This window comes from Rhineura floridana, chromosome 13 (genome assembly GCF_030035675.1).
Source record: "Rhineura floridana isolate rRhiFlo1 chromosome 13, rRhiFlo1.hap2, whole genome shotgun sequence".
In the NCBI taxonomy this organism is placed as follows: Eukaryota; Metazoa; Chordata; class Lepidosauria; order Squamata; family Rhineuridae; genus Rhineura; species Rhineura floridana.
This window is the reverse complement of record NC_084492.1, coordinates 29,945,491-29,973,106: the sequence shown is the minus strand read 5'-3', so window position 1 is coordinate 29,973,106 and position 27,616 is coordinate 29,945,491. Positions and strand designations below refer to the sequence as shown.

Genomic DNA, 27,616 nt, shown 5'->3' with positions numbered 1-27,616 from the left:
GCGCGATCCAGAGTCACAAAAGCGACTACTCCTCTCCCTTTTCCTGAAACACACGCCGGAGTTTATTGTTTTTAAACAGAAACATACACAGAGCAAGCAGGTCTTTACAGGAGTGGCGGGGAGGGTGGAGCGGGGATGCGCAGATAACGGGAGGAGATAAGCAGCGCACGGTGTGTGCGCGTGGGGGAGGTCTCCTCTCCGCCCGGGTATATATCCAGTACTATGTAGGTCAAGCGCGCACGCAAACACCGTCCACTTTCCATTGATTCGTCTTAAAAGTACTTCAGTTTAATACTTATGGGAAAACTAAGTATCAGATGATAAAAGGAAGAGTTAAAAAAAGATGGAAAGGAAAACGGAAAATGAATGAGGAAGAGAAAGTTAGTTAATGCGAAAGAAAGACAAAAAGTAGGCTGCAATCCTAGACATGTCTACTCAGAAGTAAGCTCCGTTGGGCGTTAAGTGTCTGGGATTGCAGCCTTACCTGGGAGTAAGTCCCACTGAACCCAACAGAGCTTACTTCCGAGTAGGCATGTCTTGGATTGCAGCCTTAGTCAAGGGGAACGAAAGAGGGAAAATGATCAAAACAAACAGACGAAAAACAAGCAAACATTTAAAGCGCAATCCACTACATGTCTACTCAGAAGTAAGTCCCACTGTATTCAGTAGGGCTCACGCCCAGGTAAGTGGCTTTAGGACTGCAGCCTCTTAAGGAGAGGCAAGAGAGAAAGAAGGGGAGGAGAGAAAAGGAATATGAAAAAGAAAGTGTAGCCTCGACGCCGCGATTGCCTTTCCCATTTCAGACCCTGCCCCTGGCCCCGCCCCTGGATTCAGCCTAGGAGACGAGCTCGCTCGTTTCCGCCACCAACCTCATCCAGCCGCCTCCTCCGGGAGACTGACGCCGCTCTCAGCCAACGGGACCCGCAGCTGCGTGGAAGAAGCCCTACCCCTTTGCCTTATCGGGGCAGGCAATGTTGCGGAAAAGTTTGCCGTAATTGTCCTGGGAAAGCGCGAGGCTTAAAGAGCTTCCTATTTTCAGCACCCTTCTGGCTCCGTGATGGATGGAGAGGCAGGAAGGTGAAGAGAAGGGATGGAGGGGGCAGGGAACAAGGGCGAAGTTACTTAAAAAAAAAACAACCAAGAAACTGAACATTTTTGGGGCGGGTCTCAGAAGCCAGGAGAGATGGCATATCTTTCATCTGGATTCCTGCATTGAGCAGGGGGTTGGACTGGATGGCCTTAGAGGCCTGGAAGAGGCGACCTGAGATGATGTGTCAAAGGTACCAGTGGGTGTCGGTAATTTTTTATTTAAGCACTAAAATACTTCTCCGAGCCTGAAACTGTAAAATGACAGCTATTCTTTCACCGGTGTTATTTTCCAAGCGTGGGGGATGGAAAGAGGAGGAGCGGAGGGGTGCTTCCGTGATCTGTTTGCCCATCTCCTAACTTTCTTTCCGGTTCTGCCATCGTCCCGTCTCGGCCTCTCACCCCCGATCCTAAGTACGCGTGCTGCATAGGACTGCAGCCTTCCAGTGGAGCCTCACTTGCACCACCATCCCGAAATCGTTTTTTCCCCTTCAATAGCGCTCTAACAGCGAGACAATCCCTGCACACACGCCCCTTAACCTGTCCTTACCTACTCCTAGTTCGATCCTTATTCGGAAGTAAGCCCCATGGTTTTCAGGAAATACGCAGATGCTCCTAAGTCGAATAGGCACTGGATACTTGATAATCTTCGAGAGTGAAGGAGCTCCACACACCCCTTCAGAGGCTGTGATTCTGTGTATACTTATCTGGGATTAATCCCCATTGAAAACAGTGGGCCTTATATCTGTAGTAAACATTCATTGCATAGGATTGAGCTAACACATCATTTTTTCCCAAAAAAAGTTGGCAAAAAGTAGAATACCCCCCCCAAAAAAGATAGGGGGTGGAGCTAAACTCCTGGTCTAGCAGGAAGCAGCCTCAGCAAATGAGAGAGAGAGAGAGGAAGGGAAAGTTGGGGGGCTTTTTGAAGCGCATTCCTATAGTAACGGGACCGGCGTGCTACAGTCCCAGCTGGTTGCTAAGAGGGTTAAAAACTGTATCCAAACAGCTTTTCTGGTTGGGCTGGGGAGGTGGACAGCGCAGGGCGGGGGAGAGAGCGGGAGGAACTCTTGCCACATGGACCGGCTTATTGGGTGGGAGCGTCGGAGAGACAAGGGTCTCCAGCAAATCAGCGGCTAATTGATTAAGGCGAGCTCGTTTGAATAGCGCTGGCCTTGTGCCAATCGCCTTTCAAAGAGCCCCCTGTATGATTAATCGCAATGCATTATTGATAATCACAATTATAGTAAGACACATGCGCGGTGCGCTGAGGATCGGGCAGGCGGGAGGAGGAGGAGGAGGAGGAGGAAGAGGGAGGGAGGGAGGGGAAGAGCCAGGAGGAGAAGGAGGGGGGCCAGGCTCGATTTCCGTAATTTTGAGAAGATTTTTTTTTCGTAATTTTTTATTCTGCCCCAGCTGATGTTTGAGCTAGCATGTCGCGGAGGAAACAGGCGAAGCCGCAGCACTTCCAATCCGACCCCGAGCTGGCCTCGAGATCTCAGCGCAATGGTGAGTTTTTTTTGGACCTGCGTGGTGTTGGGGTGTTTTTTTTTTCCTGAAGGGGGGGTCCTTTAAAAAAAAGGAAGAAAAAAGAAACGGCGCTCTCTCGCGCGCTCGCTCTCTCTCACTTCGGACGCATAGAACATTTCCTCCCTCCTTTTTAAAGAAATGGATCCGCACAAACAAATGCAACAAACTTACCTTCAGGTTTAGAGACGGAGGAGGAATGAGAGAGAGAGAGAGAGAGAGAGAGAGAGAGAGAGAGAGAGAGACGCTTTGGAAAAAGAGTCAAGTTGATCAGCTGGAGTTTTGGCGTGCTTGCTGATGGTTCGATTCCTGCGAGGTTTCCTTACTTCTCTTTCTCTCTCTCCCCCCCCCCCATCTAACCCTGTAGCTGCCCTTTTGTGGATCGTCCTCTCGCTGGATCTTTTTCGATCTGGCAAGCCGAGACCGGATCTCTCGCAATTCACCGCGCCGCCCCCCTTCCCCTTAACGCGCACACACAACACGCACGCTGCACTCGCGCGGTGCTCGGAAGCTGGCTGGGGTCCCCCGCCTCCTTTAGGAAAGAGGCGCAGGACCCTGGTGCTTTCTCCCCCCTCCCTGATTCTTTTAGGGCGGCGAGGGGGTGCATCTCTTCTGGCCTGAATCTTAAAAGAAAATATATTTAGTTGAAAGATCTTCCTTCTCTCTCTTCCCCTCCCCATTTATTTGGACTCTCTCTTTTTTTCGGCTTTCCTCGCAGTCCTGTGTACAAGGGCTGCGCTGGACGATCCCAACTTTTCCTTTCTCTTCTTCTCTCCGACATTAATTTGAGAGAGGGGTAGTGGCGGCGAAACCCCACATTTTCCAACTGGGGGGACGCCTCCTCCGCTGCAGGCTGGCCCCGATGGGTGAGTGAGAGATGCCCCAGTTTTGATTTTCGGGTCCGGCGTGGTAACTCTTTTCTTCTGTCGCTTCCGCCTTCTGTCTGTCTTTGCGTGGCATCCGCGGGACCCGGCTGGCCCTCTCAGCTTCTCGTCCGCCGTCCTCTCTCTCATTCTTATTCCGTCTTTCTTCTTATTCCTGTTTGCCGGCTTCTGCTGTTGTCGCCGAGCTGTGGTCGGGTTTGCCTTTCGGCTATTTCTTTATGAAGAGGAAGTGTATGTGTTTATATGGAAGGGGAGCAAGTGAGATTCTTCGCTGCGCTCCGGGGACTTTGGCGATCGTGGGAAACTTGGACTTTTTTTCTTAAGGGGGGGTGTCGGTCGTTTGGTTTTTGGCGGCCTGCTTTGTAGTGCGCGGGGCGGTGAAAGGCAGTGTAGATAACGGTGGCGGGGAGGAAGAGAGCGATTGGGGCTCGCTTCTACCTGCGGCGGTGAAAACCGGAGGATGGATGAGTTGTTGGATGCTGGGAAGGGGGTGGCCGCGGCGTGTGACCGAGAGGTTGGGTGGCGGTGGCAAGTAAGTGGAGAGGCCTATTACTGCTCGGGGGTGTGCGTGAATCCGCAGCAGAAAGTTGGGGCTGCTGTGGAAAGCCCCAAATCCAAAGAAGCAGTCGTCCCAGTCGCTAGGCTTGTCAGTTTCATCAGCGGGCGGAGAGGGAAACTGACGAGCATCGTTAACTTTGAGAAGCAGCACCAGCGCTGAAGAGTTGTTTGGATTGTTGTTATTTTGTGGGGAGGGAGTGGGTACAATAATCTCGGGTCGTGAGCGATAGGTGGAAAGTTCCTCTTTTGCAGAGGGAAAGGGGAGAGGGACAACGAAATTGAAGCAAATCATAGGACATAACATGGTACCTGAGCGACCCTCTGCTCCTAAGCAGTCTCTAAAGGTTGTAAGGATCAAAAGTGGTGGATGGGGGAAGGGGCGATGGGATGTTTGGACCTGTAAACACACATATGGCGATTTTCCTAAAGAAGCTTTCTCGGCAATAAATCTTTCTTGAGTTCAGTGCACTTCTCGAAGGGTGAACTGGATTATCACAACTCTCTCTACGTGTGTGCGTGTGTACTTAATTTTTCTTCTTCTTCACTTTCTATGCACAACATTCAATGTGTGCGAGTTTGTGCTTAAGTGTGTTGTGGATATAATGTCCACGTGTGCGATGTAAGACATACCTATTTTATAGCAAAGTGGAAGGTGGTTTAATTCAGATCAAAACTTTTTTTAGGGGGCCGGTGACTTTTTAGAGAGGGTGCAAAAAAAGAGAGAGAAACTGGTGGGATTGTGGGATTTAGTGTTGATGGGATTTAGTCTTCGCAACTCATCTCTTGTTCTGATGTGCAACAGTGGTGATACTTCAAAGCCACTGGTCCAGTCTGATAAGAGCTGATTCTAAAATTCTCCAAATAATGATGGCAATGGTGCTGGGTTTAAATCGTCTCTTCCGAATGAGTCCCCAAGGGTGCAGATCACATAGCTGTGAGTATGTGTGTATGTGTATTGTGTGTGCGTGTGTGAGCAAACTTCGTTTTGATTTCATTTCTGCAAGAAAACAGTCCTCACTCTTCATCTCTCTTTAACAACTCTTACTGCCCCCTCACATACAAACACCCTGCAGGTTTCCAGAACAGATTTCTGTCTGTTTTAAGGGATTTGGCCTGGGAGGTGATATGCAGGAGTCTCTATAGAGTGAGTCACCAATAGAAACTGTGCCTCTCCCACGGTCCCATTTATACCCCCAGTTTAGTCATTAAAGATAGCAGTCAACAGACAAGCCCCCCACCCCACCTCAAACCTTTCAGCATTGCCCAGAAGTAATCCCAGATCAGGATTGCCAGTGAGGTAGGCATGGAAGTTCTTTGGTTTGTCCTTTTCATGCCAGCGTTATGCCACTGCCTCACACTTGTTTTTAAGTATCCCCCCCATTTCCATAAGCTACCACATCCTCTGCCCTTTCCCTCCCCTTTCCTGATGAAGAGGCTTAGAAAGGTTTGGGGACAAATTGAGGCAACAGACCCACAAGTAAGTTTTTATTTCCCTTGAAATAAATAAACTCTCTCTCTCTCTCTCTCTCTCTCTCTCTCTCTCTCTCTCTCTCTCTTGGTGGTTTTATTATAAGACAACTTTTTTTGTCGGCTTAAAGAAAATGAATGATGACTGTGTCCTATACTTTGCTGAATTCTTGACAAATGTTAGAATTCTTGTAAGAGAACTTCTCAACCATCTTCTTTAGACTTGAGATGTGCTGATGTCCCTTCAGTTTTTTCTCTAAAATCACTTCCTAGAAATCCTAGGCACACAACCACATGCATTTTACAATTTATTTTTTGCCTACAACCCTACATTGAAATTTCAGTAACGCACTTGAGATTGCTCCCCTTTCTTCTTATTTTTCTTTCTTCACAAGAAGAACTCTGTGGTCTTCAGTCTGGAATGGGGGGAGGTATAAGCAGATTTCTTTTCCTTACCTTGTACAGTGGAGGGGGGTCTTTCCCTCCCAAAATTCTTTTCCACTTCTCTCTGATAAGTCAAAGCATCTTTAATTCCTTCCCCCTCTATGCTGAGCCTTTGGATTCACTTTTTGTATACCTCTTCCAAAAGCTTCAGTGCTGGAAAATAAATTCATCTTAAGGAGTTCTCATGCCTGTTGCGAACTTGATGTGCTTAAAATAATCAGATTGCATCAAAGCACGGTGATATGAAGACAATTGTGGTTCAGCTGTCTTTGGCCACTAGCTCACTTAAATTAACTAAATAATGCAAACCAGTTTTTCTCCCTCCCTCCCCCCACATGTTTTTGGTGGTTCATTGTTCTTAGAAAATAGCAGCCAACTCTTAGAAATGCTATCTGAATTTTTCCTCTTCTTTTCCCCTCCCCTTCGTTACCAGTAATAGATTAAGGTTATGACTCTCTTTTACATGCTTGGACAATATGTTTGACTGAGTTGCCTGGAGGCTACATTTTGTAACAGTGTTAATAGGATTGAGTATGTTGTAATAATGTTGGTATACAGCTACACTGCTAAGCCTTCATTACGAACAGTTTCCCTTACTATTTGATCTATATTTTGGTATCCTTTGGATGCCGTATGCAGCCATCCAGCCTCTCTTTTGTACATATCTTGCACAGACACACACTTTCTATCAGGTTGAGATTAGGTAGAGCAATTAAAAGCTGAGGAAACCAAAGTATTTTCTCACTGTTAATCTAGCGACAATTGTTGGTTAGGAAAGTATATATCTTTCAAATAAAATTCCATATAACTGCCTACTGGGGGTTGTCTTTATTTATATATTTTTTCCTAGTAATTGTTCTAAAATCCAGACCTCAGAAATTTCTTGGCTGCAACTGAGTGTTTTTTCAGAAGCTCTCGCCCTTCTTTGGCCCAGTACTTACCCATCTTTCTTGAGAATTTTATACAGACACCTTTTCTCTATTAAATGTTTTGGCTCTGCTATAAGATTAAAAAGAAGCTTGACTTTTTCCTATTCTTTTTATTTGTGCCACCAACAAACTTAGGACTGGCTTTGATGGAAACAGTATAGCAAACCTCTGCAATTCCAGATATAAAGGGTGTTCAACAAGTCGTTGGTTGCTGGTAAAGAAAACAGCTAAAAAGTTGCATCTTGAAGTTAGGGCTCCAACCCTATCCCCATTCACCAGGGAATAAGGCCTATTAAAATCAGTTGGGCTTGCTTTTGAGTAGACATGGATGGAATTGCACTGTAATGTATGGTTCTCTAAAGGTCTAGCTACATTTGAACGAGCTGTGTCCTTTTTCTTGCAGCTTTTTAGAGGTTAATGGCCTAATCTTAACATAGGGACTTAACTGGAGCAGAGTTATTCAGTCCATTGCAAAGATTGTGACAGAAGGGTAATCCAGAAAATAGAAGGTGCTAACAACTCCTTTTTGGCATAGGAAGCACAAACTGAGATGAATATTGAAATATTAATCTACACTATCTACACATTTGACATAATTATCTAAAGCTATAATTAATTATGATTTCAATTAACAGCTTGAAATCAGGGATGTTCAACAAAGGTGCCCCCGCCCCGACTTCTTACAGGCAGAATCAGAATATTTCTTTTCAAAAGGCCAATCTGGAGTTCTTGGATGTTTGTGCATACCTAGATTTTCACAAAGCAGAATATTTGAGAGTAAGAGCTCTTGTACTTTAACCTAGGCTAAAGTGCCAAGAATAAATCTCTTAACAGCCCTCAACACTTTTATTTAGAAATAAATCTTGGCTTAAATGAATAGTATTTCCTTATGTATAAATGTGTTAAAGACTGAGTGTCCGCCGGTTGCAGTTATACAGTCACTGTGAAATTTCAGAATCTGGGCTTGTATTCTCCAAATATTGTACATCTTGCCCCAGTTCCAGCTGTATATTTTGTGCCCTTGAAAACCTCCTGTAACTTTTGTGCAATCCTCTCCCAAAGCAGCTGTTTCGATAGCTTTAATTTTCTTTTTCTATTTAACTCCTGGCTATTCTCTTTGAAAAAGATCCCTTTCAAGAAAGGGCTGACTTCCTTAGGTGTAGAAATGTCAGGATTTGCCCCAGTGATAAAAACAACAACATATATATCAGCTGGAGAAGGGGGGGGCTTGCAGTAAATTGATAAAAAGTAGGGCGAGAGCAATGGGGGGAAGAAGGTTGCAGATAACTGCTGGTAAAGGCCCCAACCAATGTCTCTTGCAGCTTTTCCAAGGGTGAACGGTGACACCTCTCTCAAATCTTTTTTCGGGGGAGATGATGGTGGAGTGGACTGTGCAAATACAATGGGCTGCTTGCAGGGTCAAATAGCTGAGTAGGTTTGGCCGATTGGCGCTGGGGGAAACCAAAGTGTTTGGATGTTTTAACCTTTGCCAGCCTCCTTCCAGTCAAAGGTGACAAAGTTCAGATCACAATATGCCGTTCAATATCTTGCTGGTGACCCCCAAATAGAGTCTTGCCAGGCGCTTAGCAGGAAGCTGGTAGTTTATTTTAGCTTCACCTTATCAGCTTTTCTGCTTTTGCTAACCCTTATTCCCTTGTCACCCCCCAGACCCCCCAAAGAGGGGATTGACAACCAGTTGCCACAGCTCCCCCCCAACTCCAAACAACAAGGATTTGGTTTCTTGTTCCGTTGCCAATGTTTGCACAGCCAAACTTTAGATATTGCTCCCTCCCCTCCCTTTGGTTTCTCCCTGGAACAATGAAACTGCTCTCAACTTTTTGGGAGAAACTGTTGCAACAGGAACCCCACCTAGTGTTCATTTTGATTCCTCCAGAAAAATGAGTTTTTATTTTTTGAAGTAACTACATAGGGAGCTTTGCCTCTTGCTTTTTAAAAAATAGAAATGTTTTTAATACAAATCAATTAGTGATCATGTTATTTGAAAGTACTGTCAGTGTATTTGATCTCCAGTTGAGAGATTCCAAAAGGATGTGAGTAGTACATACAAAGTTTGCTAGTTGTTGTGGGAGAAGACTGAACTGTATTGGGAAGAGATGGATAATTATTAACAAATGATTTATCATTATTATTTCAATTTATATCCTGCCAGTCTGCCCAAAGGAGTGCTAAAATGTTTTCAACCAGTGTTTGAATATGAATGGAGCTGGGATTTTTAAAAGTTCATTGTTAAATTGTGTATATGCCTATGAGAGACAGAAAATGTTTGGCCTAAGTTTGCATATCTATAACATTTCTGCTTGTAATGGAAATCGCAATGGGAAGTTTTTCTGTGAATGTCAGAAATGCACTCCAAAGAATATTATTCAGAAACCTGAAAGGCCTTGTGTAGTCTCTTTGCTTTGAAGATAGGCAAGAACAGCAAAGAATTGCCTGTGTTATCAGATTTGTGGAAGTATATTCAATCTTTGCATTCTTGTTCTAGGGCCCATGCCTCAAAGCAGTTCAAAATCTCTCTTTGGATAGAGCAATAGAGTTGGCATGATTAGCAACAGAATTCTTATAATTTCTTAAAGGAACCCATGGATTGGAGATCCAACAATTGATTTGCCAGTGTAGGCCTTGGAATGTAAGCCTCTCTTGGTCGATTTTTGTAGAGAAATAATAACCTTCTCTTCTTTAAAATAATATTAAAAATATTCTCATTCTAAATACATGTCCTTGAAATTTCTATTTACAAAGCGCTGACTTCAGATATATTGTCACTATAAGAAAAGATACGACAGCAAGATCTCATCTTTTGTATGATAGATGCAATTGCTTGGATTCATCATGTTGCCAATTACTATGATTTAAAAACTATTAAGGAAACAGTATCTTAAGGGTTCTGTTTTTTTTAAAAAAATATGTGGTTTAAACATAGTTGAGGCTGTTTTAAACTGTAATGTGCTGCATTGTTCTGAAATTTCTAAACTTTAATGAGTCTGATAAGCATTTGTAACTTTACCTTATTGCTGAGTAGCATGTGAACATTTTCCCCTGTGTATTCCAAACAGTGGAACAAGAGGGGATAATGGTAACGTAGCTTTTAGAATGTTTAACGTGCACATCTCAAATATGGCAAGGAAAAAAGTCACTGGGTCTTAACATTGGGGGGAAAATAAGTTTCCTTAATGTATGTCAGTTTTTGCAAGAAAAGCTCATCTTTTTGCTTGTAATTGGCCCTTGTAAACATAGCATGATATTTCTTTAAAAAAATATATTGATGGGTTTCTTAACTTCTGTAACATGAATATGTCGTGCTGAGCATTGCAACATAAAGGTATAGAAAGAATAGTGAGTCCTGTAACATGACATAGTGGCATGTGTTGCATTTTGAGTGCAGAAAAGCAGCAGGCAGGTAAATAAATAACAGGCCTTTGTAAATCAGGATTAGAATGGTCTATGGTAAGGGTGAAAAGAAGGAATTGGAACAGGTTTTAATTTTTAGTACAGGCGTGCTAAAAATTTGAAGCAATTCCATTGTCATGTGTACACTTCAGTCAGTTTTCTGATTCCTCTCCCCCTCCAACTTGCAAGTTATTTAGTTTTGAATCTGTCATTATTTGTCTAAGCACAGCTGACCAAGCAAAACCATGTTTTAAAGTGGGCTTTATGTTTTGATAAATGTGATCTGGTTGAGAAGTATTTTCAACTGAATGCGGAGCTTGATAGAACATGCTGACATAATAGTTTTAATGCATTTTGTTGAAAATGTGTGAACAAACAGAATAGCTTTTGTTCCTCCATAATTGGCTGTAAAAGTAGATGGAAACATCACCATTACATATGGAAATGTGAAGAGAGAAAGGAATAACATTTTCTGTTGGGCTATATTCAGAGCTGGATTCCCTGGTTTTAAAATAAGCATCTAAAATGGATGCCTCATTTGAAATCACTTGCCAAAATACAATACTCTAAATGGACTGTTTGTTATATCTATATATATTATCCTGCATTAAACAATGAAATAACTATAGCAGTGTATGCAAATGGTTTGCTTTTAATATTTTGCCTTACCTGTTTTATGTTCATGAACCACAGTGCTAAAATTGCAGCCTTGTATCTTAGAATGTGACAAGAGGCTGGACGATCAAATATTATTATTTTAAAATGGATTCCTAACTTCTCTTTTCTGTCTGGCAACATAGCAGCAATTTTCTATTCCAGTTAAAACTGTTGGAGAGGGGCACCTTTGTTGTTGTTGTTTTAAATACACCCTGCATATGGCACAGATGTTACCTAGTATGTATACCTCTAGAAGGGACTTCATCACATTGTTCTGCATAAATGTTTCAGAAAATTGAAGGTCTTTTTCCCCTTGGTGGGTCCAGCGGTTGTGTAAACTTGGATTGGTTTTAACTTGTAAAAGCAAATATCTCTCTCCCCCCCCCCCGGCAACTTTTAATGTTCATTTTCTTCTGAGATTTAATTTGGAAGTCATGGAAACTACCTATTATCTGATTTTAGTGTTGCGGCAAAACAGGCAGGGAGGTAATCCTTGAATTAAATGGGCTTCCCCCCCCTCCCCAGGCTTTCTAAATTGACCACACACAATCTGTACAACCGAATTTTGTCTCCTCATGCTGAGAAAAACGATAGGGAGCCATCCTTCCTTTTGAATAAGATCAGCTAGTTTGAAGTCAGAGGGGGCTTCTTTTTCTCTCCCTCCCCCCTTTTTTTTGTAACATTTAATTTACAAATGGATCTTAGTGATAAGAAAAGGGAGCAACCAGTGATAACAAACATGAAATGAAAGGGGTTCTTCTAATGAAAGGTTCCGTGTTATCTGTTAAACCATTGACAACAGTTAAAAGCAAATAGTTTTGATATGCACTCAGACAAGGGAGATTGCACAGGGTTATCAACCTTAACAACCCAGATTGATTTCTTATTGTATAGAAACATTTTCTCTTAACAGCTCATCTTCTTCTCTTCTCCTCCTCCCTCCACCCCTTTTGATGGTTCCCCCCCCCTCTTTCCCAGAAATGTAAAGTTTTAATGCTGCTTTTATAGATATGAGGTCATACTCTGATCTAATCTTCATGGTTGTAAAACTACAATGACTACATGGCATTGGGGGATCTGGTATACTCTCAATGGGGTACCCAGAGATTTACACTGGTAGGACCAAGGTTAGATAAAGGCAACTTAACATCCTGATCCTAAGCTCATTTAGTTGGAAGTTAGTCCCTGCTGATCAGGAACATCACATCATTTGGAAAGCTTACAATTTCTAGCAATTCTTGTAAAGCAGTCTCATTGAAATCAGTGGGGCTTACTTTGGAGTAAATGAGGAAACCGTGCTTGGTTTTGCCAGTGTTGGATAAAACATTTCACTAGCAACACTCAGAATGTGTTGAGGATAACATAGGGGTTTGTTGAGCTACAGCAGAGTTGAAAGACTCTGCAATCTTCAAGCAGGCATCATAAGCAGGATTAGACGACAAATGGTTGTTTGTAAAAATATGAATATTATTCTTTGACAAGGGATTTCTCCCCGATTCAGTTTCTGCTCAGCAAAGCCTTTAAATGCAGTGGAGTGAACTTTGGAAGGGAAAACCAATCTTCTGGTGAGGGATCAGGCATTAGCTTGGTGTTATGCAGAAACTCAAAAGCTGGTTTGTTTGTTTGTTTTTCATGTCAACCTGAAGCTTGGGTGATATGTGTTTCCCCCTCCCCCATTCTTTCTTGTCAGCAACTGATTGGGACCTTGAATGACTACAAATTAGTTTAGTGACGGGGTGACTGTCACTGGTATCTTTGTATCGGTTGAGGATGAACAAGGTTGACGGGGAGCTTGAGAGTATAATGAGACCTTCAAATGCTTGATTTGCCACTCTGTGGACAACTAGGCAATAAGCAGTATGAAACATTGGAAATCAATACCTTGCTATGGAATTTCATTATGCCCCAGTGTCTTTGGTGCATACTATTTTTATGTTTTGATGGATTATTGGAGGAAATGATCATCTGAGACACAGGTAGCAATAAAAAAAACTCCCTTTGTATAGTGTTAAAAATAAGTCATGGGCAACCTGTGTGAAGTCGCAGTATTGATCTTTTCACGTATCTTGCCAATCTTGGTCTGTTTTTGGTGTAGCTGAGTTGCAGGGCTGTGGCAAGATTGGGATAAAGTAAAGGTGTCCCCGTACTTATAGTGCGAGTCGTTTCTGACTCTTAGGGTGATGTCTTGCGATGTTTACTAGGCAGACTGTATATATGGGGTGGTTTGGCCAGTTCCCCGGTCTTTCTTTACCCCCCAGCGTATGCCAGGTACTCATTTTACCGACCACAGATGGATGGAAGGCTGAGTGGACCTCGACCCCTTTTACTGGAGATTCGACTTCCTCCTTCCGTTGGAATCGAACTCCAGCCGTGAGCAGAGCTTCGGCTGCGTTACCGCCGCTTACCACTCTGCGCCACGGAGGATTGGGATAAAGCACCAGATTTCACTAAAATGTCTTGGAGGGAGAAGAAATGCATTGTAGGGCCTTCAGGGTTTCCTCTCGGATGCATGAAGCCCTGTGCTGTTGCTAAGAAGTGATATTTGTAGACTAGGGAAGGGAATGCACAATCCCAAAATGAAAATTTGCACATACTGTGTACACTCTAACTAGTTCTTATTGCCTGCACCCCCTTCCTTCCCAGATGCAGTTAAAGCCATTCTCTACCCACTGTACTGTGTTCCTTTACTCTAATGTAGCTCCTGTAATAGCAAAGAAAGTGTTTGTTCCTTTCGTTAACAATTGAACAAAAGGTAATTATCTTACAATATGTTATGCTGAATAGTTCAGTACGAAGCTAATCAGCTGCAGCATGTGAAATGGAACACTCTCTGCTCTGTTTTACTCTTGGTCTTGTCTGCATTCATGTGCACTGGAGTCAAATCACACTTTTTGCCCCCTTCTGTCACCTAGAAATTTAGTTTCTGGAGTTCATCTAGAAGGGGGCATGAGATTTTAGCCCCAGTGCCCTCCAGACAGACTACAACTCCCATCATCTCTGGCCATTACCTATGATGGCTGGGGATGACATGAGTTGTAATCCAAAACATTCAGAAGGCACCATGTTGCCTACTCCTGCTTTAAACCATGTGGATGCACACCAACATTTTTTAAAAAGTTCTTCCCAAATAGGGACAGTTACTTGTTTACCTGGGACAGGTACTAGGGGGAAAAAAGAGAAAGGACTGCCTTGTGGTTACATGTGAAGACTAGAAGAATGGAGGGGTGGTTGAAGAGCTGTTCTAAGCGCAAAGCCTTTGTGAAATAGATACACTCTAGTGAATCTTAACATTTTCTGTTCCTGTCTTAAAGATCAGCTTTGTGTTTCTGCACAATTGCTAATCTTGCTGTTTTCTTCCTCCCCCTCCCCTTTCCTTGATGTTTTAGGAGACACGCAGAAGGGTCAAACAAATCGAACCATCAAGACGAAGGATGCCCACGTCTGTGGCAGATGTTGTGCCGAGTTCTTTGAACTATCGGATCTCCTGCAACACAAGAAGAACTGTAGTAAAAATCAATTAGTTTTAATTGTGAATGAAAATCCTGTATCTCCTCCTGAAGCCTTCCCTCCTAGCTCCCCTACTGATAATCCTGACGAACAGAGGAATGACACAGTTAACAATATGGATCAAGTAGACCGCAGCAACCTTTCTGAGCACAACAACAAACTTGACAAGGCAGAATCCATGGATGCGGAGGCTTCTGGCATTAGTAAGGGCATTGGCGGTAGTTCCCAGAATGTCAGTGATAGTATTGCAAGCAGTAACTGCTCCACAATGGGTACCTCAGCTATAACAACCTCTCTACCTCAAATAGGGGATCTGTCAACGCTAGGCAACTTTTCGATGATCAACAGCAACGTCATCATTGAAAACCTTCAGAGCACGAAAGTGGCAGTCGCTCAGTTCTCGCAGGAGGCACGGTGCAATGGCACCTCTGCTAGCAAGCTGGCCGTCCCGGCCCTCATGGAGCAATTGCTAGCTTTGCAGCAGCAACAGATCCACCAGTTGCAACTGATTGAACAAATTCGTCACCAAATATTATTACTGGCTTCCCAGAATGTGGACCTGCCAACATCTCCTAGCCCCTCCCAGAGTACATTAAGAACATCTGCCAACCCCTTGTCCACGTTAAGTTCCCATTTATCCCAGCAGCTGGCTGCGGCGGCTGGGTTGGCACAGAGCCTAGCTAGCCAGTCTGCCAGCATCAGTGGTGTGAAGCAACCACCCCCTGTACAGCTACCTCAGAGCAACCCTGGCAACCCTATGATTCCATCCAGTAGCTGCTCATCTCCAAATATGAACCTATCTGCAGCAGCAATTGCAACACCATCCTCTGACAAAGTGGCTACAAATGCTGGTGGCCCACAGCTTGGCAATCCGCCAGTGACCATGTCATCCTCGCCAGCTTTTGCAATAAGCAGTTTGTTAAGCCCTGTATCAAATCCTCTTCTACCTCAGCCCACCCCAAGCAACTCTGTGTTCCCCGGTCCTTTGTCGAGTCTTGGAACTACTGCAGAGGATTTAAACTCATTGGCTGCTCTGGCCCAGCAAAGGAAAAGTAAGCCTCCCAACCTGGCCACCTTTGAAGCAAAAAGTACTTCCGACGAAGCGTTCTTCAAGCATAAATGCAGGTTCTGTGCGAAAGTGTTTGGGAGCGACAGTGCCTTGCAGATCCATTTGCGTTCTCACACTGGGGAGAGGCCGTTTAAGTGCAACATCTGTGGAAACCGGTTTTCCACCAAGGGGAACTTAAAAGTCCACTTTCAGCGTCATAAAGAAAAATACCCTCACATTCAAATGAACCCTTATCCAGTGCCAGAGCATTTGGATAACATTCCCACAAGTACAGGTATCCCATATGGAATGTCGATACCACCTGAGAAGCCTGTAACGAGCTGGCTGGACAGCAAGCCAGTGTTATCAACTTTGACGACATCAGTTGGCCTACCGCTTCCACCCACAATTCCAAGCTTGACCCCTTTTATCAAAACAGAGGAGCCTCAGCCTATTCCCATCACTCGCCCTTCATCTAGTCCCCCGTGTTCTGTGAAAAGTGACTCTGGTTCCATTGATCCTGCTGGGAAGAATTCAAATGGGCATTTAGTTGAAGGGGAGGTGGGTCCCTTGCTGTCCTCCAATGACAAACCAGAGGAAAGCATCCAGATGCTTGCTGCCTCCACTAGTCTTAACAATTCTGTAACCTCACCTGCAGCAGATTCAGGTTCCAACAATGTGGTCACCTTCACCAATCCACTAATGCCTCTCATGTCAGAGCAATTTAAAGCCAAGTTTCCATTTGGGGGGCTTCTGGATGCTACACCAGCCTCCGAGACCTCAAAGCTGCAGCAACTAGTGGAAAATATCGACAAAAAGGCAACTGATCCCAATGAGTGTATCATTTGCCACCGAGTTCTTAGTTGCCAGAGTGCTTTGAAAATGCACTACCGCACACATACTGGTGAAAGGCCATTTAAATGCAAAATCTGTGGCCGCGCCTTCACGACAAAGGGAAATCTCAAGACCCATTACAGCGTTCACCGTGCCATGCCCCCTCTGAGAGTGCAACACTCCTGCCCAATTTGCCAGAAAAAGTTCACCAATGCTGTTGTGCTGCAGCAGCACATCAGGATGCACATGGGTGGGCAGATACCTAACACACCCGTGACGGAAAACTATCCTGAGTCGATGGAATCCGATACGGGGTCTTTTGATGAGAAGAACTTTGATGATCTGGATAACTTTTCGGATGAGAACATGGAAGACTGTCCTGACAGCAGTGTGCCAGATACACCTAAATCCGTTGATGCATCTCAAGATAGTTTATCATCATCCCCATTGCCACTGGAAATTTCAAGTATTGCTGCTTTAGAAAATCAGATGAAGATGATCAATGCGGGGCTTGCTGAGCAGCTTCAAGCAAGCTTAAAATCTGTCGAGAATGGGTCAGTGGAAGGGGACGTCAGGACGAATGATTCGTCATCGGTTGGTGGCGATATGGAAAGCCAAAGTTCTGGGAGTCCTGCTATTTCTGAGTCTACCTCTTCCATGCAGGCCTTGTCCCCATCTAACAGCACGACTGAGTACCACAAGTCACCATGTGTTGAAGAGAAACCACCAAAAACTTTATCAAGCGATTTTGCCAACGGTTGGCCTCCAGCCCTTGCAAATGGTGGTGCTTTGGACTTGACGTCAGGCAACCCCGAGAAAATGATTAAGGAAGAGTCATTGAGCATGCTGTTTCCTTTTCGAGACAGAGGCAAGCTTAAAAACACGGCATGCGACATTTGTGGCAAAACGTTTGCATGTCAGAGTGCCTTGGACATTCATTACAGAAGTCATACCAAAGAGAGACCATTTATTTGCACAGTTTGCAATCGTGGCTTTTCCACAAAGGGTAATTTGAAGCAGCATATGTTGACACATCAAATGCGAGATCTACCATCACAGCTCTTTGAACCCAATCCAACCCTTGGCCCCAATCAGAACTCTTTATCGGTGCTGCCTGCTAACTCGCTCTCGTCTCTCATAAAAACGGAGGTCAACGGTTTTGTACACAGTGCTCCTCAGGACAGCAAAGAGATGTCTCCCAGCCTAGTTCCTTCAGGGCATTTGCCACCTTCGGCTACGTCACCTGTCTTGCTCCCGGCTCTGCCCAGAAGAACGCCGAAGCAGCACTACTGCAATACATGTGGAAAAACCTTCTCATCCTCCAGTGCTTTGCAGATCCATGAAAGGACTCACACAGGAGAGAAGCCTTTTGCCTGCACTATATGTGGAAGAGCTTTCACAACAAAAGGCAACCTTAAGGTACTTCCCCACACACACACCTCTTAATGCTTTGTTTTGCTTTTGGTGCCAAATTGGAATTGACAAACAGGCTATATTTGGGTCTGGTTTTAATATAACATTAAGCCAAACCATGAGTTTTCCCATAATAGATGACTAAAGCAAACCATGGCTTGTTGTTTTCCATCTTTTCTTGCCTCACACCTCTGTAGTTTGGCAAGCGTCTGCGATGGAGTGGTCAAACAAACCATAGTTTAGGAAGGGTGCTGGGTTAACATTTAATGCCAAGCCATCCTTAAAACAAGCCCAAGGTTTGTAATTCAACTACAAGCCATGGATTTGGAGCATGGTTTGTTGGCAGTAAACAAGTCATAGTTAAGGTGCAGTGCAGGGTTCACACAGCATGCTAAACCATGGTTTAATAAACTGTACTTTAATAAACCATGGTTTAGCATGATGTGCAAGCCAGGCACTTGCATTTTGTTGTGTGTATCTTGTGTGTTATCTGCAGTATTTGGGGGAGCTTCACACTTCTTACATGGCAAACATGATTCCCTCATGTACACTGATGTTCCCATGTAAAGTGTGAATACACCCATGTCCACACGTCTAGAAACCCTGGCCCAATTGACATTTAATGGCATGTGTTCATAGGGGTGCCACTTCCATGCTTTATGGTTTTGTAATGTGAAACACTGCAGTGTACTCTGCAAATGTATTTGATGCATAAAGTGATTGGGCCCTGCCGTCTTACTACTGACACTTAATCACAAATATAAAAAGAGCAGGAGGTTCTGTTTTAGGGAGGGATTGTAAGGCCAAAGCATTCTGAGGCTGGTGTGTGATCACACCATGTGTTACACCATCTATTTATACAGAGCAGGATTTATTTGCTTTTCTTAGGACCTTCAACTTTGATTTTTGGAAAAGGTAGAAGGGAAGAGGTAGGAGGCTTAAAACTTGTGCTGAAGGTCCAGGCTTGAGAGGCAGTCTGGGTATTGCTCCCATCAGTCAGAAAAGATCAGGCTTTCTCATCTCAATATCCTTAATTCCTCTATGTATCTGCTGCTTTGGATATTCTCTTTATTTATTTTTAATTACTTATAGCCTGCCTTTCTGGACAAAATCCTCCCAAGGCAGTGTACAACAGTATTCTACCCAATTAATCTCTGAATCTTCCTTACTTGTCAGATCTGTTTGTTTGTTTTCTTATGTTTATATCTCACCTTTCTTCTCCTGTGTAACCCATGGTGGCGTGCATGTGATTTCCAGAAAGTGCATGTGATTACCCATCCAGGCACTGACAAAGACCTGCTTAGCTCTAGCAAGACGGTAGCATCGTTCGCCTTCAGACCATACACAGGAATGTCCTCAATTCCTGGCCAGTTCCACCATGCATAACAACTAGAAGCATATTTTCATACATCTGTGTTAATCTAATCACTCTTTTGTGTTTTCAGAAAAAAAAATTCTGACTGCAGAAATCTATAGACTTTCCAATTAAAGGCACTGATGAAGTATACTTCATATATATCCACAGCATATTAAGGGAATCCTCTTGTTACTATTAAGTAACTTTTTCATAATGTTAAAACTGTGCAGCACAGAGCTCTAACAATGAGCGAGACTCTAGTTTTATTTGCTTATCTAGCAAACCTTTCATACTGGCACGTGTTGAAAAAACAAATGCACTTAATTTGTAAAACACCAGGGAAGCACTTTCAAATGTCTATTTCCTTCCATGTCCCCTCCCCCATTGACAGAGTATTCTTCTAGAGATTTTTGCAGAGGTGATATACGATGAATTAACTTCTTTCAGGTATCCACCTTGGGCGTATGAAGTCCTCCAATGAGCAATTAGTGGAGGATTTTTTCAGCCTGTTCAAATGGACATTTGTAGGGGAAAGGGGCATCTAATAAAATAACTGATACTGCAATGGAAGTGGGTGGTGAAAATGTAAGCCTCCAAGCAGATCTTCACTGTTGATGGAATCATGCATGGCCACACTAAACTAAATGCATTTAGTAAAAAATGAAGGGTTGAAAGTTATATATTGTTGGCAGGAGGAATGTAGGCTGTTTGTTGGACCGCATGAGCTCTTAGTGGTTGTTAATTATTTGAAAGGGGAATCTTATCACTTCAGCCTTTAGCATCAGAGCTTGGAAAAGTTACTTTTTTGAACTACAACTCCCATCAGCCCCAGCCAGCATGGCCACTGGATTGGACTGATGGGCGTTGTAGTTCAAAAAAGTAACTTTTCCAAGCTCTGCATGGTCTTCGAGAATAAGAACTGCCAAGTTCTGTGTTTGTGGAGGTGGTGATGGGGGGTACATTGTTAACCAGATGGTGGTCTGAGTAATAGGAGTGTATATTGCTGCAAAAAGTAATTCCCTTCAAAGTGGTCAAGCTCCACAATAAATTGGGTGGTCATAGAATAATAGAAGAGCAGAGTTGGAAGGGGCCTATAAGGCCATTAAGTCCAGCCCCCTGCTCAGTGTAGGAATCCATGTTAACGCATCCTCGACAGGTGGCTGTTCAGCTGCCTCTTGTTTTTCCCTGATGTTTAGCCAAAATCTGGCTTTCCTGTAAATTGAACCTGTTATTTAGTGTCCTGCACTCTGGGGCGATCAAGTAGAGATCCTGACCCTCGGTCCTGGTTTCAGAACCCTGCCCTAGTGTGCCATACCAAGATGTGCATAAATGTTTTTGTTACAGGCAAACTGCCAGTGAACAGCGTCTCATTAAAGGCATGGGCTAGCTCTATTTTTGTACAGCTTTTCAAATATTGTCCCCCTCCTGGGCAAGCTGTTTTGACCTTCCTTGAAAAAAAACAACTTGGTGTGTGTTTTTCTTATATTTGCACCCCACCTTTAGCTAGTCATGGAGCTCAAGAGCAGTTTGTATGGAGGGAATATGTGGCCTCCCATCCAGACACCAACCAGACTCAGGAAAGCAACTGCATTGTGTGTCCTCAAGCAAACTCTGGGATTATCAGGGCCTGGGCAAAAAATGAGAGGCCATATACACCCTACAGGCTGCTGTTGATCAGGAGTGGCAAATTTCTATTTGAGACCAAGTACACACCCCAATCCAAGCATTTCTGTCTGGCCCTTGGGACTTTCCCCAGGCCACCCCCTCCTCCTCAGCCATGTCCTCTCTCCTCAGGCCATATATCTCACTAGCCTAGCTTTACACACTGCTTGAGTGTTTTTGCCTGATGGGGATGTATCTTGGATATCTAATAATGGTTCTTGCTTGCCTGGATGGAGGATAGAGTGGGGTACATGAGCATGTGTGGAAGCTAGCCTACTCTTGCTCCACCCACTTTTGCCTCTGGCCCTGCCCATCACTGGCATGTGGCCCCTGGAAGGTTGCCCAGAAGGAAATGTGGCCCTTGAACTGAAAAAGCCTCCCCAGCCCTGCTGTAGAGAGCAAGAACAGCCAATGAAGAACAGCAGTGCTTGAAAGTATTTGCTTGACCAACATTACAATAATAAATGCCACTGCTAACCAGTGTCTCTTTCAGGTTCACATGGGAACTCATATGTGGAACAGCACACCTGCCCGGCGAGGCAGACGGCTTTCTGTGGATGGCCCCATGACTTTTCTCGGAAGCAATCCTGTAAAATTTCCAGACATGTTTCCAAAAGATTTGGCCATGAGGTCAGGAAATGGAGACCCGTCAAGCTTCTGGAATCAGTACGCAGCTGCCCTCTCCAATGGCTTGGCAATGAAGACAAATGAGATCTCGGTCATTCAAAATGGTGGCATCCCTCCAGTTCCTGGAAGCCTGGGCAACGGCAGCAGCTCCCCAATTGGGGCCTTGACGGGCAGCTTGGAGAAGCTCCAGAACTCAGAACCTAACGCGCCTCTAGCTGGTCTGGAGAAAATGGCAAGCAGCGAGAATGGGACTAATTTCCGTTTCACGCGTTTTGTGGAAGACGGCAAAGAGATTGTAACAAATTAGGACACGTGTTACGAACGTTTCTGCAGATATTGCAACCTAAGGTTGTGTGGTTTTTGTTTTTAGTTTTCGGGGGTGGGGGGTGCAAATCAACAAAACAGCACCATTAAAAAGACATTCTTTTGTACCCTGTTTGACATCTATAGAGTCCTAAAAACAGCTTATTTATTAGTGATATAACCTTTTTTTTTGCTTTGCAAACACATGCAAGCGTTAACTTTGGTCTTCTGTATTTTGAACTAAATACTAATTGACTAGAGTGCTGTAACATTTATAGCAACACAAGTCTGTTCATCTAGGTGGTCTCATTCTGGCATTTTAACTTATTTTCTATATCCAGTTTAACATGAACTTTTGGGGGTGGTGCAATGCCTCCATAATACATTCTCACCCCTGCCCCACTCTCTCTCATAACAAAAAGTCTGTATATGTGTACACGTTGATCCCGATGGGGAAAAGATTTATCAGCAAACACGTTGTTTAATTCTCCAAACAGATTTGCGCAGAGGATTGAAAAATGGACCATATAAAATTGAATCATATGCATCCTTCACGACGAGCTTGGTTGTTATTTTATTTTAATTGTTTTTATTCTAAAGTTGAAACAACTTTTTTTGGGGTGGGGGGGCAAGACTTAACTTTCTTTCCCCACCTTTTGGAATTGTCCTTTGTATTGCGTTGGGGTTTTGTTTTGGTTTTTTACTGGAGTTGTCTTAGATGTTAATAAGTTTCTGTACAGTAAATAAGCAAGCAGATGATTAGAGGAGGCCTGAAAAAATGTTGTTTTTGGTAGTTTGAAAACTTTTGCCTTGTAGGTATATTCACTCTAGAGAAAGGGTGGGGGAGTCCTGGACTTTGTGCTGCTATTTAAAATAAGCATCTTGAGCAACCTTCCATGGACACATTTAGATGCTCCTTGTATATACAATGAGAAATCTCGAGTTCATTAAAATGTACATATGTTCCCAATGAGCTCAAACCCAACTTCTTGACCAAGATAATAAGTACAGTGTTTGTTTATTTTGCATTTGGTATTGGGGCAGGGGGGATACTTTGGACTATTACATGCACTTTCTTGGATAACAAAGGAAATAGGTCCCGTTTCTTTTAACGTTTAATACTAACAGCAGAGATACTGTAATTTTACGAGAGTAAACAAATACATTTCTTTTCAACCGATAAAAGTTGGAATGTTTTCTCTGTGTGTTTTTAAAAAAGGAGGGTTTCCTCCTAGAATGGCTCTGGATGTGACCTTTGGGTAGTACATTCCCATGAGAAAGATGAGGAATGGGGTATATGAGTATACATAGGGGTGTATACACAAGTATACTGCAAAGCAACCTTCCCCTAACATGGTGCCCTCCAGATGTTTTGGACTACAACTCCCAGCAGTCCCAGTCAGTATGGTCTATGGTCAGAGATGAGGGGAGTTGTAGTGCAAGCATCAGGTTGAGGAAGGCTGCTGCAGTGCATTGGTCTTCCACAAGTAGGTTATATTTAAGCCGGTCATATTAGCGGCACCACTGCATTTTTCTTTTTGATTCTCTCTTTAAAACAGGGATGGAATGCCAGATGTTGATATTCTGCCAAAGAATCCTGGAAGCAGTAGTTTGCGAAGGGTGCTGAGGTTTGTTAGAAGACCCCTTTTCCCCTCACATAACTATGATTCCCAGGGTTCCCTGGGAAGAGGGATTAACTGTTAAACCATTCTGGAAATTGTACCTGTATGAGGGAGAGTAGGGGGTCTCCTTACAACTCTCAGAACTCTTTAAAAAAAACTCTCCAGTTCCCAAGTTTCTTTGGTGGAAGCTGTGATTGTTTAAAATAGTGTTGTAGTGCTTTTAATGTGTAGTGGGAATGCGGCGCTTGTTTTAGAGGAAGACAGGAGAGCATTTGCCAATGTGGTTGTCACAGAGAGAAAAGAAGAAAGATGGGACAGATGTAGGAAATAATTTAAAACTAGATTGCTTGATGGAAGGTTGCGATTAAAGAAGGATCCTGGGTCTGATTAGGTGAAAGCAAGTGATCTAGAGCAGGTGTTCTCAAATTATCCCTGGGGTCTATGTGAGAGGCCTGGAGAGGACTGAAACCTACCACTCTGCAGGGGGCAGAGCCAGTTATCAAATGGCAGTGAATGGGGTCAGAGTTGGGTATGATCAGCTGGCAATTGGAGGCATCATTTTCTATTGAACTCTAATCCCTCTCTGGAATTTTTCTTTAAAAATTATTATATGTGTATCCCACCTTTCTTCCAAGGAGCTCAATATGGCCTATTAAACATGGTTCTCCCCCTCCCAATTTCATCCTTGCAACAACCCTGTGAGGTAGGAAGGCTAGGGCTGAGAGGCAATGATTGGCCCAAAGTCACCAAGTGAGTTTCATGGCCAAGTAGGGTTTGAATCCTGTGCTCAGATCTTAATCCGACAGTCTAACCACTACACCACACTTGTTTTTCCTTTTCCCTCAGTCCATTCCTCCCTTACGTCTCCCTCTTTCTACTTCTTTCCAGTTTTCCCCTCGCACTCAGTTGGCTGTCCATTCCATTTCCTTCCTTTTCTTCTCTCTTTTCTCTCCTCCAGGTTAGCATGCCTCACTCCCACCCTATCCGCTTCCTCTCCATGCCTGTACGATTCATATATGGGAAACCGCTACTGCTGGTATTGGCCCATCCAAAAGACCAGAGAATGGGCTGCAGTGCTGAGGCCCTCCTGAAAGTAGCCCAAGGCACAACAGGAGTTCCTGGTCCCCAGTTTGAGAAACACAGTTCTAGTGGAGGTTTGTGAAGAGCTGCTTCCTCAGTCCTCTGATGGCAAGTCAGAATTTCCTTTAGATAACAAGCTAAGAAAGTTTTGTAGCATTAGTCTTGACTTCTGGGATACATTCGGAACCTCAGGTGCACTTTTCATTATGTAATTGACACATGAGTAGACTTACAGGGTTGTCATTTTAGGACATTGTCACACACTGTCACCCATACAATGTCCCCACTTTTCAGCCACTTACCACTTACTGTTTTCCTTCTGGAAACAGAAAACAACAACACCCCCCACTGGGGTCCAATAATATGCATGCAGAGGGAGCCAACTTATACTGTTCAGAAAAAGTCTACCACCTTTGAATAAGTTTTTTTTTCTGGCTCAAGGTGCTTTGGAAGCATCAAGCACACTTGTGGTGACAAAAAAAAAGTCTCTGAAGTACAAAGTGACTCCATTCAAAATCTCATTGGGGTCCAAATATACCCCCAAGCTGGGGAAGTGTGATTTTTTTTTCATCCGTCTGGATGAAGGTTGAAAACCAAAAGTTGATTGGTTTGTGTTTTTTCCTGGGTCATCAAAGTGCTACAAATAACCAAATTTGGCAAAATTGGGACTGTAAGAGCTAGTAATTTGAATAGGTGCATTTACAAGGCTTCTCTAGAGCAGAAAGGAGTTTGGGGTTCTCCACAGAGTATATGTCAATTGTAAATGATGTTTAGCCCACCTACAGAATACACACATTTATGCCCTTTCCCTGCTGCTCCTCTTCATAGCTGTGCTTGATGAATGGTTCCTTGAAAATATTCAAGTCTACACTTTTATTGGGATCATCATGGAGCATAAGTCTATCAGTGGCTACTAGCCATGATGACTATATTCTACCTCCATTGGTGCAGTGTGGCTCTGAATGCCAGTTGCTGGCTTCCCATAGGCTTCTGATTGGCCACTGTGAGCAAGAAACTGGACTTGATAGGCCTTTGGCCAGATCCAGCAGGACCCTCTTTTTGTTTGGTTGAAGACTTTTTTCAAGCTTACTAAGATGCTAGTAATCCTACGTTTCCACACTGGGCACAGAGGAGGGAGCTTTTCACATCCTGGAAATTCAGGGTACTAGCCTTTCTGGCTAGTAGGGGAAAAAAGAGCAAGCTAGTAACATCACATTTTTCATGTGGAAATCTAAATGTGCATCATCTTTAAGCTAGTCGTGTATACTAATGTCACTTCTGATTTTTAAAAAGAGCTATGCTCCATAGCCGCCATTCAATATTTTTAGGATAGTTGTTTTGAAGTTGGACACTGGAGAGAATTATTGGATAATGCTGAGATTTCAAAGTGCTTATTGCAGAGCTCAGTTTGGTTTTTTTCCATGGATCATACAAAGGTGGACCTGGGAACACTATTGCATCTTCTTGGGGAAATGCTGTGAAAAAGACACATAATGCGAACTTCAGAATGCAGTTTTGCTTCTTGGTTGGGGGTATATTAGAATCTATCGGGCCTCGGATGGTGAATCTGCTGATCTTAATAAATGCAAGGCTGCCACTCAAAATGGCAATTGGCATCAAGTTGTCCATAACAAAGACTGCAACTTTCCCCCATGCCTTGGCATCACCATGCTATGTGTTTCCCCTCATCTCCTGCGCCACGCTTATATGGTTGGAAGGGCTGGGGAAGTACATTGCATCATGGAAGAGGCTCAGGGTCATATTCTCCATCTGTTTTCAGCAGAGCCCTGTATCCTAATGCCTTATGCCAGGTCAACCTGTTGGCCCATCTAGCCTATATTGTTGAATGTGAGGTCCAAGATAGACATGATGTTACAAATTAATATGCACATCATTTTTTTGTTATGTAAATAGCAATTGTGGGGAAACTTGAGCAACCTCGGGGAGGGGAAGTTTAACCCTTTCTCTCCCCCTCCACAGAGCTGACTAAAGCCCTCCCCTCTAAAGCTATTTGCAATTAAGGAGGCTTCCATTGAAATCCAAGGAGTAGCTCTAGTGGGGAAGGGATAACCAGAAAATGTGCATGTCCATTGCATTCATGCTATTAACTTCATCTATAGTGGGAATGGGGAAAAGGGGCCAATGTGGCTCTCCAGGCCTCTTTGTGTGGCCCTCGGAACTATCTCCAGATCACAACCTTCACTGACCATGCTTTGCAACACAGAGGTGTGCTGGATTTGCCAGGCTAGAATGTCTACTTGCCTCTTGTTTGGCCAGATGGAGAACAGAGAGATGTCCATTCGTGCTTAGACTAGGGACAGAAAGACCTATCAATTTCAGGTCCCTCAGTTTCTCATTTTTCCAATCTTAAATTCAGCTCCCCAGATTTCTGCAGTAATTTGTGTTTCTTTACTTTTTTAAAAAAAAGTCTTCATGGAAATTTGTCAGCATTTTAGCGTGCGTTTCTCCTGTTAAACACAATTTTGTATGCAGTCTTGACTAGTGTACACGTTTTTGGAAGCAATTTCTCCTAATATAATGCATTTTTGTATGTTTGCGATAATATATTCAGTTTTATATTCATTTTATATATGCATTTTTGTAAACAGTCTTTGTTTGAAGAACAACACTACAAAATTCGAATAAGAGTGAATTTCGAAGGAAGGCTGTGTTTTGGTTCTCATATTGTTTTGGAAAGTGCCAGTTTCATAGATCAAGCTTGAAATGCGAATGGAATTTAATTTTTCACCCATCCCTACCCTAGACACTAGCCTACTGTACAAAGGAAAAATTTATGTTTCCTCCACCCATTTTTGTTTTGGCTCTCAGAAGGGTGCTCAAAAGGGAACGTGCCCTTCAGGCTGATATACAGTTTGGTCCTGACTGGTAGTGGTTTGTCAAGCTCTTGGGCAGAGGTCTTTCCATCGCCTCCTTTTGAGGATACTATGGATTGAATCTGGGACCTCTTGCATTCAAAGCATGAACTGTACCACTGAACTATGGTTCTACCCTGAATGGGCCATGTGGGTAGAGTGGATGCTTTGTTTATAGCCTGGGCTGTGTGTGCAGAATTTTAATGCTAATTGATTCATTACATCTATACCCTACTTTTTGACCATCAGCAGCTCAAAGTAACCTTCAACACTTTCAAAGCATAGGGTGGTATTCCATGCAAGTTGTATGCAGAGTAGACCTTGAAATAA

At 43.6% G+C, this 27,616-nt stretch overlaps 1 protein-coding gene across 6 annotated transcripts; it reads left to right on the top strand.

Moving 5' to 3' along the window:
• Positions 1 to 937: 937 nt before the first annotated feature.
• Positions 938 to 26,918, top strand: SALL1 (spalt like transcription factor 1). Of its 6 annotated transcripts, none has more exons than XM_061593831.1 (4): positions 938 to 1,077; positions 2,503 to 2,595; positions 14,347 to 17,768; positions 21,263 to 26,917. In XM_061593831.1, the coding sequence occupies exons 2-4, from the start codon at positions 2,520 to 2,522 to the stop codon at positions 21,713 to 21,715; spliced, it is 3,951 nt and encodes a 1,316-aa protein (XP_061449815.1). In that variant the 5' UTR covers positions 938 to 1,077; positions 2,503 to 2,519; the 3' UTR covers positions 21,716 to 26,917. The 6 variants fall into 6 exon arrangements, with proteins under 6 accessions (XP_061449815.1, XP_061449814.1, XP_061449816.1 ...); XM_061593830.1 differs by lacking the exon at positions 938 to 1,077 and adding an exon at positions 1,112 to 1,280; XM_061593832.1 differs by lacking the exon at positions 938 to 1,077 and adding an exon at positions 2,276 to 2,332.
• The last annotated feature ends 698 nt before the right edge of the window (positions 26,919 to 27,616 follow it).